This window comes from Sinocyclocheilus anshuiensis, unplaced genomic scaffold (genome assembly GCF_001515605.1).
Source record: "Sinocyclocheilus anshuiensis isolate Anshui unplaced genomic scaffold, SAMN03320099.WGS_v1.1 scaffold192, whole genome shotgun sequence".
NCBI classification, from domain to species: Eukaryota; Metazoa; Chordata; class Actinopteri; order Cypriniformes; family Cyprinidae; genus Sinocyclocheilus; species Sinocyclocheilus anshuiensis.
This window is the reverse complement of record NW_015554077.1, coordinates 861563-876916: the sequence shown is the minus strand read 5'-3', so window position 1 is coordinate 876916 and position 15354 is coordinate 861563. Positions and strand designations below refer to the sequence as shown.

Here is a 15354-nt window from a genome sequence, read left to right as displayed (position 1 = left end):
TATATATTTTACTCAGAACCTGCATATTTGAAAATAAACACAATCAGATAACACAATAAACACAATCAGAACATTACAGAGGATGCGATGCAATTTTTTAACACTATATGACAATTATGAATAACTTCCTTTACCTGATATTTTCATAATGACTGATTTCAGGTATCTTTACAGCAGTGTGACGATAAACCTTAAAGATGATCACAGCAAATGCCAGCAGATTAACCTGGGAGGGAATAATTGGCTTTGATGTAATATTTGTCCAACAAAAAAGTACAATATGAACTATATGCAACAATTCATTTGATTAATTAAAGAGCATATCATGTTATTAATTCTTCTTCTTCTACTTATTATTATTATTTTTTTAAATCTACAGGTCTAATAAAATTACATTTTAGATATCAATGTTATAATAATAATAATAATAATAATAATAATAATAATAATAATAATACATTTTATTTGTAATGTGCTTTTCTTAAACCCAAAGTGCTACAGTAAAGCTAAAACACAAAAAGAACAATACAATAATTAATTAAAAACAACCTTAAATAAATGTGTTTTAATCAACTTTTTAAAGTGATCCAGGGTTGGTGCATTTCTGATATTAAAAGGAAGTGGATTCCATAATTTGGAGGCTTTGAATGAAAAAGCTCTTTCCCCCATAGTCTTAAATTTGCATGAAGGTTGATAAAGTAAAAGAGAACTGGCAGAGCAGAGAGAATTAGAATTTTAAAATCGATCCAAGCATTGATAAGAAGCCAGTGTAACTGTGAAAGCACAGGTGTAATGTGTTTCCGTGGAGAGGTAAAAGTAAGCACACGAGCAGCAGAATTTTGAATGTACTGCAGCCTGTTAAGAGATTTAGCTGGAAGGCCAGAAAACAGGGCATTACAATAATCTAATCTAGATGTAATGAAGGCATGTATAAGCCTTTCTGCTTCAGCAAAAGAAAATAAAAGATCTAAGCCGTGCAATGTTCTTAAAGGGTTAGTTCACCCAAAAATGAAAATTTGCCTGTTATTTAGGGTTGGGTACCGAAACCCGGTGCTATGTAACCGGTATGTACTAGAACCGAATCAGAACACAGATTTCGGTGCCTCATTTCGGTACCACTTAAATGCTTGAGCGATCGGTTGAAATATTTGTTCTCCGAAACGGACGTAAGGATCACCGGCACCGCACGTGAAAAATAATTTCTCGACTGAGAAAATTTACGAACGCAAGTCGGAAAGCTCTAATAATACAAATCCAACACATCTTTGTAGTAACGCAAGTGTCCATGTTGTTTTCACATTCCGACTTAAAAGCACAACTCGGGAAATGAGAGCATCCAAGGAGCTCGTGAATGCAGCGATTACACTTGCTCTGATGGCAGCAGGTAGACACCGTTAGCTAGCTAAGCTAAACATTCTTAAATTAAAATGCCTAAAGCTAAGCTTCCCTTGTAATGACTTGCAATGAGAAGCGTTTCTAAACCTGTTGTCCAACAAAAGAGAACACTACAACATGTTTACTCCACAACTGCTTCCTTTTGTGATCGGATGTGGCTTCTTGTCACAGAATGAGGCAGAAAATATGTTCTATACTGTAAAAAGCATATGGTAAAAAGACTATGTTGATTAGCAATGGATTATAAATATACTTAATTATGATACCAAAGATGGCTGGAATAACACAGATAAACTATACATTGTCGCAGTCGGATGTTTATTATATATTATTATAGATAGCAATGCCTTTGTCCATATTAGCAAAGAGTATAGGGATTTCCTGAGTCCTATTCCTTCTGTGATGCACATGTGGATTTTCTGCGCGAGGGCGCCCTCTGGCGTCCAGTATGAATGAAACCGATATTAAATGTGTTTATAGCGCTCAAAAATGGCCAGTCCATCCTATTTTGGGTATTTTTTTAAATTTTTTTTAAGTATCGGTTCAGGCACCGTTTTAAAAGTATCGATTTGGTACCGGTATCGTAAAAAAACCCAAACGATACCCAACCCTACTGTTATTTACTCACCCTCAAGCTATCCTAGATGTATATGACTTTCTTCTTTCAGACGAATCCAATCGGAGTTATATTAAAAATTGTCCTGGCACTTCTAAGCTCTATCACTGCAGTGGGCGGGAACAGCTTACATGTCACATGAGCACATGTTACATGTTACAACAGTCAGCAGAAGTGAGATAAAAGTGTTTATTACATTTCAAATATGGACATTTTTCTTACAAAAACGCATGGAATCGCTACAGGAGGCCTTTATTCATGCCCCGGAGCCGTATGAGGCACGCTTTATTATGGATGCACACGCTTTATTTAACTTGTTTTGGACTGTTAAAGAGAAACACCCACCCACTGCAATAATAACGCTTGGAATAGCCAGGACAATTTTTTATATAACTCCAATTGGATTCGACTGAAAGAAGAAAGTCATATACACCAAGGATGGCTTGGGGGTGAGTAAAACACAGGCTAATTTTCATTTTTGGGTGAACTAACCCTTTAGGATGGTAGAAGGACATTTTAGAAATGTGTTTTATATGTGCATCAAAAGTTAGTTGAGGATCAAAAATGGATGAACTATGCTAGAATCAACAGCCAAACTGATGCCATTGGCCTTACGAGCGGCCACCACTGTACCAATTAACATAAGTTCAGTTTTAGAACAATTCAGTTTCAGGAAATTACTCTGCATCCAGATTCTGATCTCTTCTAGACACTATTCAGTGTAGATAATATGCAGTGAACATCAGAGCTAGTCGTGATGTAAATCTTGGTATCATTCGCATAGCAGTGGTACCCAAGACCATACTTCCTGATGAACTGCCCAAGTGGTAGCATATATATGCTAAACAAAATTGGGCCCAATACTGAACCCTGAGGAACTCCCTGTCAAACAGGCATGGTATCAGATCTATAATTTCCCATGCTAACAAACTGGGCACGATTGGTTAAATAAGATTGAAACCAAGCAAGAACCGTTCCAGAGAGACCCAGACAACTAGTGGCATATGGTGTCAAAAGCATTCACTAAGGTCTAACAAGACCAATATACTGCATGTCCCTGAATCAGCTGCAATAAGAAGATCATTTACAACCCTCACTAAAGCAGTTTCAGTACAATGCCCTTTCCTGAAACCAGACTGAAAAGGTTCAAGAAGACTGTATAGAACTAGGTAATTATTTAACTGAGTGGCCACAACACGCTCCAAGACCTTAGCCAGAAATGGAAGGTTAGAAATTGGCCTGTAGTTAGACAAATCAGATATATCACTGGCAGGCTTTTTAGGGACTGGGGTAATGGCAGCTATTTTTAGTTCTGGAGGAACAACTCCAAAACTCAGTGATACATTCACAATTGAAGTTATATGAGGACAAACAGACTCAAGACAGTTCTTAATGACTGAACAAGGAAGTGGATTTAATATACTATTAGTAGTATTCATAGACTTAACTGTACTTGCAATAAAGTAAATTCCAACCATTACAAAATTCAAAAGAGTTGTGATTGGAGGATTTAGAGGCTGAATATCAACAAACTCAACTGAGGTACTAGGGATTAACGAACTGTAAATGCTCTCAATCTTGCTAGCGAAGTAATTGAGAAACTTATTACACTGATCAGCAGAAGAGTGAATAATGTCCTTGGCTGGTTTACGAAGTTTATCAAATTCCCTAAACAGAGACTTAGGATTAATTGCAATGTATCTATCAGTGTGCTGTATTAAGAATACAGCATAATGCTAATGATCACTGTATTGATACTGATTGTACGTGGGTCCTTATGAGTGTTCATGGGTTATAGACTGTCAGTTGCCATTAATGAATGCACAATAACACAAAAACATATACTCACGAGAATGATCAGACAGGCTGGTCCTATGAAACTCCAGATGAAGTTATGTTCAGTGCTTAGCCAACACCTTAACAAGATATTAATAATACAAGATAATTATTGAAAAACTAGATTTACATTGTCTGAAGAAAATGTGAGTGAAGCCAGGCTTAAATACTATCCACCTTATTTTGCAACATAGACATATTGTACAGTTAAAATAAATGGAAGCAGCTGACATCAGAAGCCTTGCACATTCAAGTTAAAAATGTCCACACCCATGCTTACGTTAACAATAACATAGATAGCTCATAGCAATAGTGATGCTTTCCTTAACAAATACCACACAATTAAAATACGTAGAACTTACACTGTACTGGTGCCATAATATTTATGACCAAGAGTTGCAGATATTGCAACAACCACGGCAGGACTCCCATAACCAAATAAGTAGAAGTTACGGTGGAGAAAACCTTTGTTATAGATGACGCCAACAACAATGAGATATAAATGGATCCCCTCTATACACATCCAAGCAAACGCAGCCAAGAAGAAATAGTGCAGCAGGCCAGCGATAAGAGAACAAAACCACTGAAACACGTAGTGAACAAACAAGTATTAATATTACAATATTACTTAATACAGGCTGCATTTTTTTAAGAGTTTATGGGCCAGTTTTACTAACAGCTTGCGCCGACGCAAACCATTTTACTTAACATTTTTTATTTATCCATTATACTGAAGAGACCTTTTTGAAGGATATTGTTTGTTTGTTTGTCTTTCTTGTTTTTGTTACATATTCTCTGTGCCTTGCCCTGAAATTTTATGTCACTTCCTGTCCCCCGTGGTGTTTGTAGTCAGTTTGTAGTCCATTTGTTCATTGGTTCCCCTTGATTAGTCTCCTCATGTGTGTCTTATCTTGTTAAGGCCTGTTCACACCAAGCACAATAACTATAAAGATAACGATAAAAACATAGTTCTAAAAATCGTTCTCAATATTAAAGAATAGAAGAGTACACCACAGCTATAACGATTAAGGCACAGAGAAACAATATAGTTGGAATTATTTTAAGAACGATTTTTTTCCAGCTGATGAACGGTAAAAACATTGACAGCCAATCAGAATCAATCCTGCTGTAACGAGCTTGAGAATTTAAAGCGACAGACGAGTGTAGTGTACGCTTAGAATAATCAGACGATAACGTCTGCTGGTGTAGACGCTAATATCGTTATCTTTATAGTTATCATTCTTGGTGTGAATGGGGCTTTAAGCTTGTTAGCCCCCTGTGTGTATATATAGCCCTAGTTTTTATTTAGTTCCTTGTGAGTTGTTTAATGTAGGCCTAATGGTTGTCTGTTTGCCAGTCATTCTGTTCTTTGTTCCCTTTGGTTTTTGGCTTATTGTTTGTTCTAGTTTATACATTAAATACCTGCACATAGATCCTTGCCTCTGCCTTTTCCCCCAGCTTCTCCACAACATTAGAGTTTTTCACTGGTAAATCTTTGAGCCTATATTTAGTATAAGTAAAATACTTAAGTACTGTAAAAATCAGATACTCTAAGGCTTTTACTCAAGTTGTTTTGGAATTGGTGAGTTGTAATGTGCAGTGGAGTAATTTTCACTGTAAGGTATCTGTACTTTTACTCAAGTATGGTTTTTAGGTACTCTTTACACCTCTGATCTTTTGGCGTTAAAATAGTACTGTCAGGTTTTACTAAGGACGTGCTGAAAAGGTGTGTAAACAGTTTTTTTGCATCTGACCTCATTGAATATGCATTTGAAGGAGTTTCCCTTTCAGACGCAAAATGTATGGGAGGAGAGTATTCAAATGAATCATGCAATGAGATTTACTAACGTTTGCACACATCAAATTACTGGTATTTGCACCATTATTTAATGTCCAAAAAAAGCTGTTTTGCGCTTGAAAAGGCTGAGGAGGCACCGCAGAGAACAGAGAGCACGTGGTAGAAAGGAAAGGATTTTTTCCACACATATTAATTTATTTGGAATGTCAGAAGAACACATTATCTGAAAATATCGTTTGCCAAGCCATGTTATTTTTAATTTGCTTCAGGACATAAAAGACGACTTGGAACTCTCAACCAGGAGTCACGCAATACCAGCTTTATCAAAACTTCTTGCAAACCACAAAGGCCTCCGGTTCTTTTCAACGTATTGTGGCTTCTTTATTTCTTTATTCTTTATTTGCGACTAGCCTAATTTGCACTGCTCTTGGTATATTGCGTTTGTCGATATGTAAATAAGATGTTGCATCTGTGTTTTTAAATTTTCGTATATTGTTAGTAAATCACTTGCAGAAATTTCCATGCCCATTGGCGCTGTTTTGGAACTGCGCTCTCGCGCTAATTTGCCCTGTTTAGTAAAACTGGCCCCACGTCTCCATCTGACACATTAATATAGTGTGAGAAGTGAACCTTATGTGCGATCTTGTTAATTCCAATGAGGAAGATGAACTGGGCCATGAAGAGGCTGCAGCACAGGTTCTTGTGGATCGTGGTTCTGGTGTTCTGGATGTCTCGGAAGAACCAGAAGGTAAAGATACACATGGACAGGCAGATGATGGAGATCACCATTCCCAGCTGTGTTATTCTCGTCAGAACATTATAGTGTGCAAGCAACTGCATGAAACAGAACAGGAACAGGCCACATTTACAAATGTAATCTTTTTTTTAAATTACATTTTTATTTGTTATTTTCATTTGCAGGATTCTTTGATCAAATATTGTAAGGTTGGGGATTCTTTGATGGAAATTTAAAAGAACATTGTTAATTTAAAGGGGTCATGAACAGAGAAATCAAAATTCCCTTGATCTTTTGACATATAAGAGGTCATTGTATTATAAAAACATCTTGTAAGTTTCAGATCTCAAAACCTTCTTGTTAGTCTAAAAACAGCTTATATTGAAGCCAGTCTGCCAAAATGACAGGTTGTGGAATGTGCCACTCTATGATTTAATAATGTGGATAAGCACCACCTCCGCAGAAGAAGATCAACGCCTGCTTCGAAATCACTGCCTGTTTAGCCCCGCCCACTGATTCACACATGTAGTGTTTACGGGAGAGGCGAACGTGTATAGTTCGCTTTTTCAGAATTTTCGAGATGGTCCTCACTGCAGAACACAAGATCCAGGGGGCATGGTTGGATCCAGATCCAACTCCTCCCACCTTACATATATCTAAACCTACCCGTCTCCACCCCCAGATCCCTAAACCCACCCATCTCCACCCCTAAACCTACCAATCTCCACCCCCTAGATGTGGATCCAACCACGCCCACTGGATCTTGTGTTCTGCAGTGAGGGGCTACTGGAATTTTCAGAAAGATTGAAACTAAAAGACAATGCTGTGCCGAATATATTGGATCCAACAGTCGCAATACACAAGTGAGATTAACTGTTATTACTTATTAAGTGGTCACTATTGCTTTGTCTGTTATTACAGATCGTTTGATATGTACTGAGAACTGATGCATTTTTAACCTTAATCACAACAGCGTCCATCTGTGAAGGATGTACGCTGTCAAACATACACAACTATTAGCCAATCATTGAAGTGGGCGTTTACTTCCGAGTCTACAATCCGCCATGCCTATTCAAACAGAGCACTCTGATGAGGGGGGTTAAAAACAGGACAGAAAATAGACTATTACTTCTAAATTAAGATGTTTTTTAATGTAAAAATATTTATAACATTATAAGGGGACCTCAGAGAACAGTACAAAATAATAAAAAAGGCAGTTCATGACCTCTTTAAAATGCATTTTCTTGTAACAATGTAAAAGGCCACTTTATGACATTTTAAAAATATAAATAAATAAATAAATAAAAAAAACATAGTTGCCAGTTGATTTTGGTATCTAATGCATCCAAGTACTTTTTGGGGAGACTGTATTTTTTTAGAGGACCAGTAGGGGGCAGCAGTAGTTCAGACTTACATTGGCTTGAGCAGAGGACATGAGAATAGCAAAGTGTGTCAGGTGATTACAGGAACATAAAGTGTGTGTGGCATTCACATGAGTGCGTGTACAGCCGTCCAAACTCCAGTGTCCCATCATGCTCTGGGAATACTCCCAAAATGCACACTTAGTCTCATCAAGGGCAGGATCTATCTCCTTTATGAAAAAACAAAACTCATTCAGTACATTAAATTAAAATTACATTCACACCCACAACTATTTCAAATTAATTAATAAATCAGTCAAATTGCACCTGTGTGTGTTTGAGAGTGAAAGTCACATTGTTCAGTGCAAATGTCTTTGGGTTACTGATGGCTGCTGCTATTACTGGTGAATTAACTGTAATTTCACCCGCTGCTGCATAGCGAGAGTAATCGGCCACACCAGGGTCATCAGCGGGCTTTAAAAGATCCCCAATATTGTTATAAATGAGAAATACAATGGAGGTGCTGCCTACAGCAGAGACAGAACAAGACAGAGAAAAAAGACACACATTTGAATCATTTGGTGCATTTGTATTCAATTTGTTTGCGAAGATTTAAGAAAGATCTTTTACAAACCGGTATTGTTTTTCTCTTTTGAATTCTTAGGGGTCAGCGAAATGGAGTTTCCTTGGATGTTTGTTGAAACTGGTTGCGTATGTGCTTGGTGGGGTTCAAATGTGTATAGTTTCATTTCTAGAAAACACAATGATTAGCACCTTTTATCACTAACAGGTTAAAATAAATATTGTTAAATCATGGTAAGTTATGCTGCTGAAATCCAAATATTACGACAACATTTCAGGTATCATGAAATGACAAGAAAACCAGAACAAATTATATAAAACATAATCATATGTGATTCATCAAGCAGAATATCTGTGAAAATATATAAAAAAAAAATGACTCGTGAAGTGTATCCTACAGCTGTTCTGTCCGAAAGATTAGCAGTATATGAAAATGAGTCATGCACTGCATGAAAAATTATAATACATACACTCTCAGAAAAAAAGTACAAAAGCTGTCACTGAGGCAGTACCATTTCAAAAGAAACCAATATGCTTTAGGTACTACTATATACCTTTTAGGGATAAATAAGTTACAAAGGTGTACATTTTGAATGAGTACCACCCTATTTACAGCTTTTGTAAATTATTTTTTTTTTGGCCTAAGAGTGTAGAAAAACAGAAAATGTACGGGTTATTTTCTTTCAAGACATTATCCATTAAGTTTACTGACATTTCCTTTAACCCCACCCTCTTACAAATATGGGTTCTTGATTGGCATCTATGGTTCCATGAAGAACCTTTAACCTCCATGGAACCTTTCCACTGCACAAAAAATTATTTACAGTGGAAAAGGGATGTTCAGATTATAAAAATGTTCTTCAGATTAGGAAAAAAAAATGTTTGTTTAAGAACTGTCCATTGAAAGGACATTATATATTCCATATACATTATATATTCTATTTTTATATACATTATTCTATTTTTATGAAGTGTGGTAGGTCATGTTTTAGGCTTCAGAGGTCTCACCTACTTCACCAGCATCCACCTGCATCTGCGTCGTGTGTGTGTATCCAGCAGACAGCGCCAGTGTTTCCTTCTCTGCTGTGTGAAGGAGTGTGGTGACATAATATTTCCTCAAATCCTCATTTATCTTGTCCCATTCCACCTTTTCATCCTTCTCGACTAAGTTATTCACACTGTAAACCAGATTCTACCAGAAAAATCCAGAAAACACAAACAGGCAATGATTTAAATTCCAAACATACAACAACTGCGGTCATGGATAATCTGTTCATAGTTTAACATGCTGTGCTGTAGCTTCCTAATTGATTTAAATGGTGTTTCTACCAATGCAATTGCGTAATTCATTACTATACATAAATCTTATTTGTTTAATTCAATAACTAATATTTTGATCTCATTTAGTGTTTCTTTTGGGGGTTATGCTTTTTAGTTTATACTTTTTGGTGCAAAACATGCAGGCTTACTAAATTAGCAGGTCTTGCTTGTTTGTGGAAGGGCACATAAATTACCGTGATGGTTTCATTGATGTGTTCCTCAGGATGTTGAGACTCATCTCCAGGACTGGCCATGGCCTCGATGTATGACATGAGGAGAACAGGAGAGAGGTCAGCTGATGTTTGATGTCTTATCTCTTTCAGACGCTCTGAAGTTGACAGATTAATCATCTACAGCCCAGAGAGAGAGGAAAAGAGTTTTAAAACTCACTCATTGTTTGGTATATGATACATCATGAATGATGGCATTTGAAAGATTACACATCACAGGGAAGATGCAGACAATACACAGCTGTCTTATCATATTTAAATCATAGGCCTGGATCAGCAAACACATTAAAAACTCTGTATATGTATAAACTTCCTCGGACAAATTTGGTTATAGCATGATTAGTCTATTAGTATGAGAGGTCACAATACTTATAATAAGGCTAGTACAGACCAGCGAATAAACAAAAGAGAGTAATTTATCATAATCATTTAGATAATTGTCTAGTGTTTGTTATGAGAGAAACAGATCTGCAGCTTCGCCAGCAGAGGACACTATTCTCTCACACTTACATCAAAACTGTGAATCTGTAAGGATGAAGGACCAAATGTTGTAAAGACCTAAAAGCAGTTGTATACAATATGTCTAAAATATTGATTATTATTATTATTATCATTAGTGTTGGGGGTAACGCATTACAAGTAATAAGAGTTACGTAATCAGATTACTTTTTTTCAAGTATCTAGTAAAGTAACACATTACATTTAAATTTACAAGAAAATATCTGAGTTGCTTTTTCAAATAAGTAACGCAAGTTTTCCAATTCATTCTCTGACAGCTCTCAGGGACACTGTGTTAAGAGAAATTGGGAGTGAAATACAGAGACAGAAGCACTTCCTTTAGGCTCAGGCTTATTAATCTCACTTTTGGTGTGAAAGGCCCTTTACAGTTGACACAGATTTAACTTTTTTTATTTTTTGTTATTAAAAATAATTGTAGTTATGTTTTTAATATATCATCTTAATTTTATAACTTAGTACTAAAGTTGATATTTTCAATTTTGTGAAGTGGAATAAAATAAAATAAAATAAAATTAATATAAAGTGATATATATGGGTGTTCCTGTGTGCCCTCTCACACCATTCCTGAAATATTGATGACATTTCCTTAAACACTCCATCCATCCTGATTGTTATATGACAAAAATCTCATGACAAAACCTCCAGAGCAGCTGTTTCCTGAAATAGAGATGTTCTCAGCAAGGTAAGAGGAAAAACATCTGAGAGGGATGTGACTACATTTGGACAAGATGTCCAGTTATCACCGAGTGTACAAGCTTTTTACCTATTACCCGCATTATTATAGACTTTTAAAATAAAGACAGGAATTATCTAGAATTGATGCACAGGAAGCAGCACTGTCACATTCTGCACATTTTTTCCTACTAATTGTGGGTTTAAATAAATTATAGCCATAAAAAATAACTACAACTCTGAATACAGTTATTTACAGCTGAGATTAAAAGATTATACATATTTATAATATATAAACTACAGTTCAAAGGTGTGGGTTCAGTGAGATTTATCTATTTTAATTCAACAAGGATGCATTACATTGAAAAGCAACAGTAAATATATTTAAAATATTTCTACTTCACATAAATGCAGTTTGTTGTAACTTTCTCAAAAATGTATCATACTTTCCACAAACATATTAAGCAGCACAATTGTATTTAACATTGATAATACTAATAATAATACATGTTTCTTGAGCTGAAAACCAGCATATTGGAATGATTTTTGATGCTGAAAATTCAGCTTCACATCACACGAATAAATAACATTTTAACATATATTCAATTAAAAAACAGTTATTTTAAATTGTATATCTGCAGTGTAAAGTGTATGCAGGTTTCATGAAAAATTGCCACATTTTTTAGTTTGATCATCTCTTGGCAAATTATTATTATTAATTAATTTATTTATTATTAATTTATTTGTTTATTTTTTCCTTTATCATATGTTGTATAATGGCAAAATAAAAAATTTGAGTATTTGCCATTTCTTGTATCATTAGCAATCTTAAATAACAATATATACAGTAATATAAATGGTTTATACTATGTGACTATTATGTGATATCTTGAAGTAAAGCGAATCCTTCACATAAATAATGTAACTCACTATTTCTAATAATATATAATAAAAATACATATTATAATATAAAAGGTTCATAGTGTACAAATATTATGTGAAATAATAAAGTACATACTTAAAAGTAAATAAGTGAATACTTCACTCACTCTTTCCAGTGTGTTGCTAACAGCATCTTTGATACATCTGTGGTCCCGATGGCAGTGCTTCTTTGGGTTCTCTGACACAAACACAAAAACACATGAATGCATTTATATGGAAAACCAATATTAGATTTACCTTTCACTTTTTTTTATATGTGCCAAAATGTTCAAACCAGCACATGAGGGAAAATGAAATGTAAAATTCACAGCAAGATTATACACAAAATTCAGATTCTGATACACTTTATACTGAGAGCAGGGTGTAACTTTACAGTTCTCACCTCTGCAGTCCGTCCCGTTTTTAGGCTTAAACCAGGGCCCTGCTGGGGACGTATAACCTCTCATACATGAGCAGATGAATGAGCCGTTTGTGTTGTGGCATTTAGAAAATGGTCCACATCTACCAGCATCCATACACTCATCAATATCTGCAATTCAAAGAATAGCCGAGCTCATCTTCACTATTATAGAATTAGTTATATACTCTTCTTCTTGGCATTCATACATTTTGTAAGTCTATGTAGTGTCCAGTTACCTTCTGGACCCATTCTGTGGTGTATGATTGATTCATACCTTTACAGTAGGTCCCATCATTAGTTTGAAATTCCTGCTTTCCGTTTGCAGTGAATCCAGACAAACAGGTACAGTGGTAATTTCCAACATTGTTGGTGCATGTGGCATTTGGGCCACATATTCCGGTTACATTCTCACACTCATTGTCATCTGTGAAGGTTCATATAAGCAGATCCATTAAACTGAGAAGCAGCAGCTCTACGTGTTTCAGCAAGACAGTCCAAATCAGAGAATTGCACAATTCTGAAATGTTAGAAATAACTAGTATTTTCTGATGTAGTTTGAGTACTTGGCAATTTGACATTTGAAAGGAATAAAGCTTTGCTAGGTTATTACTACAGTGCTATGAGTGGGTGCTAAGCAGTTGCTAATCTGTCTGCTAGACTTTATTTGTCTCAGAAATTCACAAAAAAATGGTCTAAGGTTAGCAATTTTGAATGATTCTGTTGAGTGAATAATTCAACGACTCATTTATAACATAAAATAAGAAACTTGTCACCTAATATCAGAATATATAACCTGCAGGAAAGGTCACAGAAAAATCCCTAGCTAATTATAAGCACTTATGTCAAAATCACATTAGATGAGCTGAACTAACTGTCATATAAATCTTTATATGAAACTATCTACAGCTCTAAGTTGTAGGGTGGACCATAGGACTGTCATGTAGGAAAAGCTTGTTAGCTGTGATTTTACCAAAACTGTCTGTTTCTCAATTTTTCTCAAACCCTTTTTTTCTTTTTTTACTTGAATTAAAGATCCCAGTAATAAAACCTTACCTGTGGTTAATGATTCAGTATTATGGATTTGAATTGTTTTGCCTTTAAATACGGATAGACATTATAGTTTATAACATCAGTCAGTTTATAATTTATCTGACTTCTTATAGAAATATTTATTCTTTTAACTCATAGAAATAATTCATGAAATATTAATTCTGATCATTCTGTTTGATACTGACCCTGAACACTACTACATAACACTCATTTTTACAAGATTTGTAAACGACTCATATAATACTGGATGGCAGTCTCTTCTGTTTGAATTTGTTACTCTTAATAACAAAAGCACTAAAGTGCATTTACCATTTTGTTTTAATGTAATAAAATAAATGGCAAACCCTGGCAATTTTTGATTCCATCGCCAGTGAACCCTTGTTTGCAGAAACAGGCGTTTGTAGATTCATCGTTCAGCCTGCAGCTGGCATTCTGGTGACAGGACCGGCAAATGTCATCAAATCTGCATGGATCCAGCACACTTGAAAACCAGGCTTTAAAAGATAATATATAATAGCAACACAATTATTCTCAAAGACACACATGCATTAAAGCACTTAATGAGGATGTTCAAGGCTAGTTGTGCACATGGCAAACTGGTAAATATAAAGTTTAGTATAAAATGTCATATTAAACTAATGCTTTCTTTTCTGTTCTGTATCTTTGTCTCAAACACCTATATCAAAACTTCATGTTTTTTCCAATTCTGTCCTCCAGATAAAAAATCCAATACAGTCATATTTTTGCAATATCTGTTGTGATGAACACAATAAATGAACACAATAAAATCACACTGGCATACTTTAAGATAAGAAATAACTGTATAAGGCAGATTTTAGTTGAAAGGTTCTACTGTGTTTAAAGTACAATCGTATTTTTGTTTTTGTAAAAGTCAAATAAATAAGTAAATACATACATTTCCTGGCCATATGGAAACATACAAAGCTGACAGTGAATATTTTAAGGTATGTCCAAAAATAAAGACATTGTGAAAAATAGTGTTGCTTAGGGTAAAAAGTGTGAGAACTAGTCATGATCTCCCCCAAATTAGACTACAAAATGCATTCATTTATTTAATATAATTTGATTTATTTGTGGCGATTTCTTATGCTGAGTATTTCCAACAATGAAGAAAGAAAAATAAATTAAAGTGCAGTTGAGCAATAGATGTATACAAAAAGTTAATTTAATTGATTAACCTGAACTGTATCAAGAACATAAAAAGCGACTTACCAGCGAAAAGCAGGAGTTTCATTGGAGATCTGTGGAAAAACTCCATTTCGGAGTTGACTCTGGAATGTCTTTAAGCAGTATGTGAATATCTGTGTGACGCACGATACTTCCTTATTTCAGCTTCCTGTTTCTCTAATCCTGACCCTTCCTGTCCATTTCAATCAACTCACAAAAACACAGAGGGACCCAACAACTCATCCTCACACACTCACACACACACACACACACACACACACACACACACACACGGACGCCACTATTGCAACTTAACAAACGCAATAACTCAAACAAAATACTGATGATAGAAGTCTAAATGTCTCAGGCCACTAGTGAAAATGCTTTAGCAAAAAAGTATGAACCTGAACTTGAAGATTCATGTGATCAAGTATGATTGGAGAACGTTCCAATGTGTGTACCTCAATGAAAGCAAGTACAAAGTAAGCAAGTTCAAATAGTCAGTCAAATCTGAAATCTTATAGCCTAATCTTATTAATTTAATTGTGTAATCTTTCTTTGTTTTACATTCGGGTTTATTATCACACTTCAGATTCTAATTATGTCATTTAAATGTATCGTTTATATTACTGGGTTACAAAGTAGCTCACACTTGCAGCCAAAAACATTATTCCTTGACATGTCTATAAGCTGATCCTGCATATCAGAG

The 15354-nt window shown here is 35.3% G+C and overlaps 1 protein-coding gene across 1 annotated transcript; it reads right to left on the bottom strand.

The window, feature by feature from the left end:
- Window positions 1–130: 130 nt before the first annotated feature.
- adgrl4 (adhesion G protein-coupled receptor L4) lies at window positions 131–14878 on the bottom strand. Its single transcript, XM_016461099.1, has 14 exons — window positions 14691–14878; window positions 13802–13951; window positions 12682–12831; window positions 12390–12536; window positions 12115–12185; window positions 9839–9994; window positions 9333–9516; window positions 8377–8493; window positions 8070–8269; window positions 7796–7972; window positions 6276–6479; window positions 4210–4430; window positions 3861–3927; window positions 131–226 (listed from the first exon to the last, which is right to left on the bottom strand). The coding sequence occupies exons 1-14, from the start codon at window positions 14734–14736 to the stop codon at window positions 131–133; spliced, it is 1986 nt and encodes a 661-aa protein (XP_016316585.1). The 5' UTR covers window positions 14737–14878.
- Between the last annotated feature and the right edge of the window lie 476 nt (window positions 14879–15354).